General features: G+C 44.5%; 1 protein-coding gene across 1 annotated transcript in view; it reads right to left on the reverse strand.

Moving 5' to 3' along the window:
- Nucleotides 1-800: 800 nt before the first annotated feature.
- The window catches only part of LOC101566381 (protocadherin gamma-B2), an 8,299-nt gene continuing 4,755 nt past the window's right edge, over nucleotides 801-4,344 (reverse strand). Inside the window, 3 exon segments of the mRNA XM_023704042.1 lie at nucleotides 801-1,008; nucleotides 1,010-2,237; nucleotides 2,435-2,706. Coding sequence (XP_023559810.1) covers nucleotides 801-1,008; nucleotides 1,010-2,237; nucleotides 2,435-2,706 — 1,708 coding nt within the window.

Consider the following 4,344-nt stretch of genomic DNA (forward strand, 5'->3'; position numbering starts at 1 on the left):
TCCCCCAGCACCACATGCCAGCCAGCCCCGCCCCCTGGTGGGCTGAGCTGGCCACACACACACACAATAAATAAATGTAATAAATAAAAATAAATAAATATTAAAAAAAACAAAGTTAGCAATTTAATGAACAATTTGAATCTTATCTACTTATAATAAAACAAGTAAGAGATTTTATTTTTATTTTTTATTTTTGGAACTGGGGGATTGAACTCAAGTCCTTGCTCTTGCCAGGCAAGCACTTATTCAACAGAGCCATTCCCCTGGCTCCTTAAAACAAGTAAAACAACTAAACAGAAACTTAGTTATTGGAAGATTAGTATAAGCAAAGGTAGACAACTACAAATGAAATTTAGGAAGAGGGACATACATTTTAACTTGCACACTTACAAGGGTTAAACATGATTATTGGGAAAAACAGTGTCACTTGGATAAAAGGGTAACTGGTATTATCAGAAGAGTTGATATTCAAAATATCATTCTTAGGAGCTGTGGAGATGGCTCAGTAGAACAAGCGCTTCCCTGGCAAGTGCAAGGGCCTGAGTTCAATCACCTGTTCAACAACAACAACAACAACAACAATAAATAAATAAAATAAAAAAATCATTCTTTCTAGCAAGATTTGCCAACATACAGAATGCCCACAGTAGAAACCCAAAATTAGTAAGCATGTAATTTCAAAGATGATGAAGGTAATTTCCACCATCCCAAAAGTCTATATCTCAAGTAGCATCATTAGAAACATAGAAAACATCCAAGATTAATCATGCATGATTGAGAAGTGAATGAAATATGTAAATTCAAACAGGATAGCAAATACTGACATGGGAGGAAAAAGAAGTGTCAAAAAATAGTTTGAGATCTTCATTACTGGTACATGCAACCACAGAAGGATCATCACACAGGAGATCCTGAGGGGGAGCAACTTCCGATGTCAAGTTCAGAAAACTGAACTCTGTCTTTGCAGAATGGGAGGCAATGCACAGGTTGTAGGAAAATGGCAACGTCATTGTCCAAGACTGGGACCACGGGTCCAGTCTTGCAGCTTAGACCAGGCGGCAAACAGCTCCCTGGAGCTAGGCTGGAGGAGTGGCGCAGGCGCAGAGCAACCGCTAGAATCATAGCGAGGAGGAAGAGCACAGAGATAAAGGCCAAGGCCACCACCAGGTAAAACTGCAGCTCCTCCTGGGGGTCAGAGGGCACTGGCCCTTCACTGAGGTCGGGCAAGACCTCTTGCAGGCTATCCGCGAAAATGAGGTGCAACGTGGCTGTGGCCAAAAGAGGAGGCTGTCCTTTGTCACGCACCGCCACCAGCAGGCGGTGTCGGGCAGCGTCTTTATCGCCTAAGGCGCACGCGGTGAAAACCTCGCCAGTGCGCAGCCCCAGGCTGAAGAGCCCAGGGTCGTTGGCCTGCAGCACGTGGTAGGACAGCCACGCATTGTGTCCCGAGTCAGCGTCCACAGCCACCACCTTGGTGACCAGGTAGCCGGGCTCGGCGGCTCGCGGCACCATGTCGAAGAGCGCTGAGCTGTCGGGCCCCAGAGCGGGGTACAGCACCTGCAGTGCGTTGTCATTGTGGTCTTCCACCAGCACTTGCAGGCTCACGTTGGCGCTGAGCGCCGCCAAGCTGCGGTCGCGGGCCTGCAGCGTGAGCTGGAAGGTGCACAGCTGCTTGTGGTCGAAGGAGCGCTGCACGAACACCACCCCGCTCTGTGCGCTCACGGACACGTAGGACAGCAGCGCTCTGGGCTCCAGATCACTGGTCACAATGGAGTAGGAGACTTGGCAGTTGAATCCCAGGTCAGGATCAGAGGCTCTGACTTGCGCAGTGGAGACCCCAGGAAGCTTGTTCTCAGCTATGTGGACCATGTAGGAAGTCTGCTGGAAAACCGGAGCACTGTCATTGACATCTGAGATGTGCAGGATGATGCTTGTGCTGGAGGACTGGGGTAGCTTACCCCTGTCAGTGGCTGTGATGGTGATGTTGCACTCAGAGATTGCCTCTTGGTCCAGAGCCCTGTCTGTCACTAGTTTGTGATAGTTCTTTGTAGAAGATTTCAGCAGAAACCCTGTATTTTCCGAGATGAAGCAGTAAACCTCACCTTTTTCTCCAGAGTCTCTATCTCTTGCTTTAATCAAGGCGACCACTTCCTGGAAGTGAATCTTCTGGTAGTGGAGTAAATACTGAAGTCAAATCACCTCAGGTGCACAATTGTTCTCATCAAGAATTTCAACTATGGGACTGGTGAGATGGCTTAGTGGTCTAAAGCACCTACTTAGAACAAGCTTAGCAAAGCACAGGGACCAGGGTTCAATCCCCCAGCACCACATGCCAGCCAGCCCCGCCCCCTGGTGGGCTGAGCTGGCGCCACACACACACACACACACACACACACACGAATAAATAAAATTTAAAAAAAAAGAATTTCAACTAGAACGCTGCAATGGGATGCAAGATCTCCAGGATCTTTTGCTTCTATGTTCAGGGTGTAACTATTAGCAATTGCAAAATCCAGATGATCCTTTGTTGTGGTTTGTCCTGTTTTTTTATGTAAATTGAAAAACTGTACTGCCTGTTCATCCGCATTGTGAAAGGAGTAGGTGATCTCTGCATTAATGCCTTCGTCCTGGTTGGTGGCTGTCACCTGAAGCACTGAGAAACCCAGGGGAACCATGTCTGGCAATGTGACCCTGTACTCATCCTGGCTGAACACTGGAGAGTTGTCACTGATGTAAGTGACTTAAATTTGGATTTGGGTGGTGCTGCTCCGAGGTGGGTTTCCCCCATCCACAGCAGTGAGGACCAATGGATGAAAATTATGCTCTTCTCTGTCCAGAGAATGTTTCAGGATCAACCCAGGATATTTATGTCTATTGGAAGTCTGTTTCTCTGCAAGATCAAAGTACTCTTTGTCGTGAAGAAGATATCTTTGCAGTGAGTTAATCCCAGCATCTGAATCCAGGGCTGGATCTAGAGGCAATGTTTTACCTGGCTTAGTGGATTCTCCAATTTTTAAAGCAATCTTTGTTTGAATAGTGGAGTGTTATCATTTATATACTGAACAATTACTGCTATGTGGAAAATATTCAATGGATTTTCAGCAAAGACATCGAAACCCATAAAACATAGAAGCTTTTTTCTGCAAATCTGCTCTTGGTCTAATCTGTCATTCACAAGCAAGTCCCTGCTGTCTGGGTTTACTGTAAAGTATTAATTCTCTGCACTAACCTTCAGCTTCTGGGCAGGGAAGTCTTGGACACGAAGTCCCAAGTGTTTGGTGAAGTTTCCTATGATCATCTTCTAAGGCCAGCTCCTCTGGAATTGTGTAGCGGATCTGGTCCAGGAGAGCCCGGCAGAGCAAAGACAGCAGGAAAGATATTACCTGCAGCTACTGAGCCTGCTGCTGGCCTCCACTCTTGGTTTAATCTTCTGCCTCCCTCGGCTGCTGCTCCTTTGTGGATAGGAGGAATCAGCTCTCTGTGGATAGTTGATTCCCAGGTGGGGTTTTTTGAGTGTGTTTTCCGCATCTGAATTCATACAGGTGGCTTCTGCGTGATTGAGTTAATACTCCCAAAGGAGTCTGGGAGGTAGTCATTCTTCTTTTGATGTATAGTGACGCTTAGAGGTTTTCTAATGAAACTGCCCATTTATAAAGGTTTTAAAAAGTTTTTTCAATTGATGAGGAATATTTATTTGCTTTTACATAATTAGGACATTTATATTGTTCCAAATTCAAAAAGTATATATAAAAAGAAAAAGAATTCATGTCATAAGTTCTTAACTAGCATCCCTGAATTGTGTGACATATTTTCTTGAAAAAAACTTATCTATCTTGTATATCTTTCCAGATATGTTTCATAGTGTGTGGCAGATTTTATGAATGTCATCCCTCCTTTGAGGCAAACATACACACACAGGATATTCTGTTATGGACTTTGCTTTGTTTCATTCATCATATATGTGTGTGAAATGAACATTTGTGTCATGTATAGTAGGGGATCATATTTTGAAGAGAATTTTGTGTCAGTAAAGAAGTTTCTCAGTACATAAGAATATTTTTAATAGCTATGTAAAATCATCATATGGATATGTAATAAGTTTTTTAATCAGAAATATTTGGTAAAAGAAATTCAGGGTTGGGGCTGGTGAGATGGCTCGGTGGTCTAAAGCACCTACTTAGAACAAGCTAAGCTAAGCAAAGCACAGGGACCGCGGTTCAATCCCCAGCACCACATGCCAGCCAGCCCTGCCCCCTCGTGGGCTGAGCTGGCCACACACACACACAAAATAAAAAAATAAATAAAATAAAATAAAAAAAAGAAATTCACTGCTCTTTGAACAAA

Source organism: Octodon degus, unplaced genomic scaffold (genome assembly GCF_000260255.1).
Source record: "Octodon degus isolate 3935 unplaced genomic scaffold, OctDeg1.0 scaffold00185, whole genome shotgun sequence".
NCBI lineage: Eukaryota > Metazoa > Chordata > Mammalia > Rodentia > Octodontidae > Octodon > Octodon degus.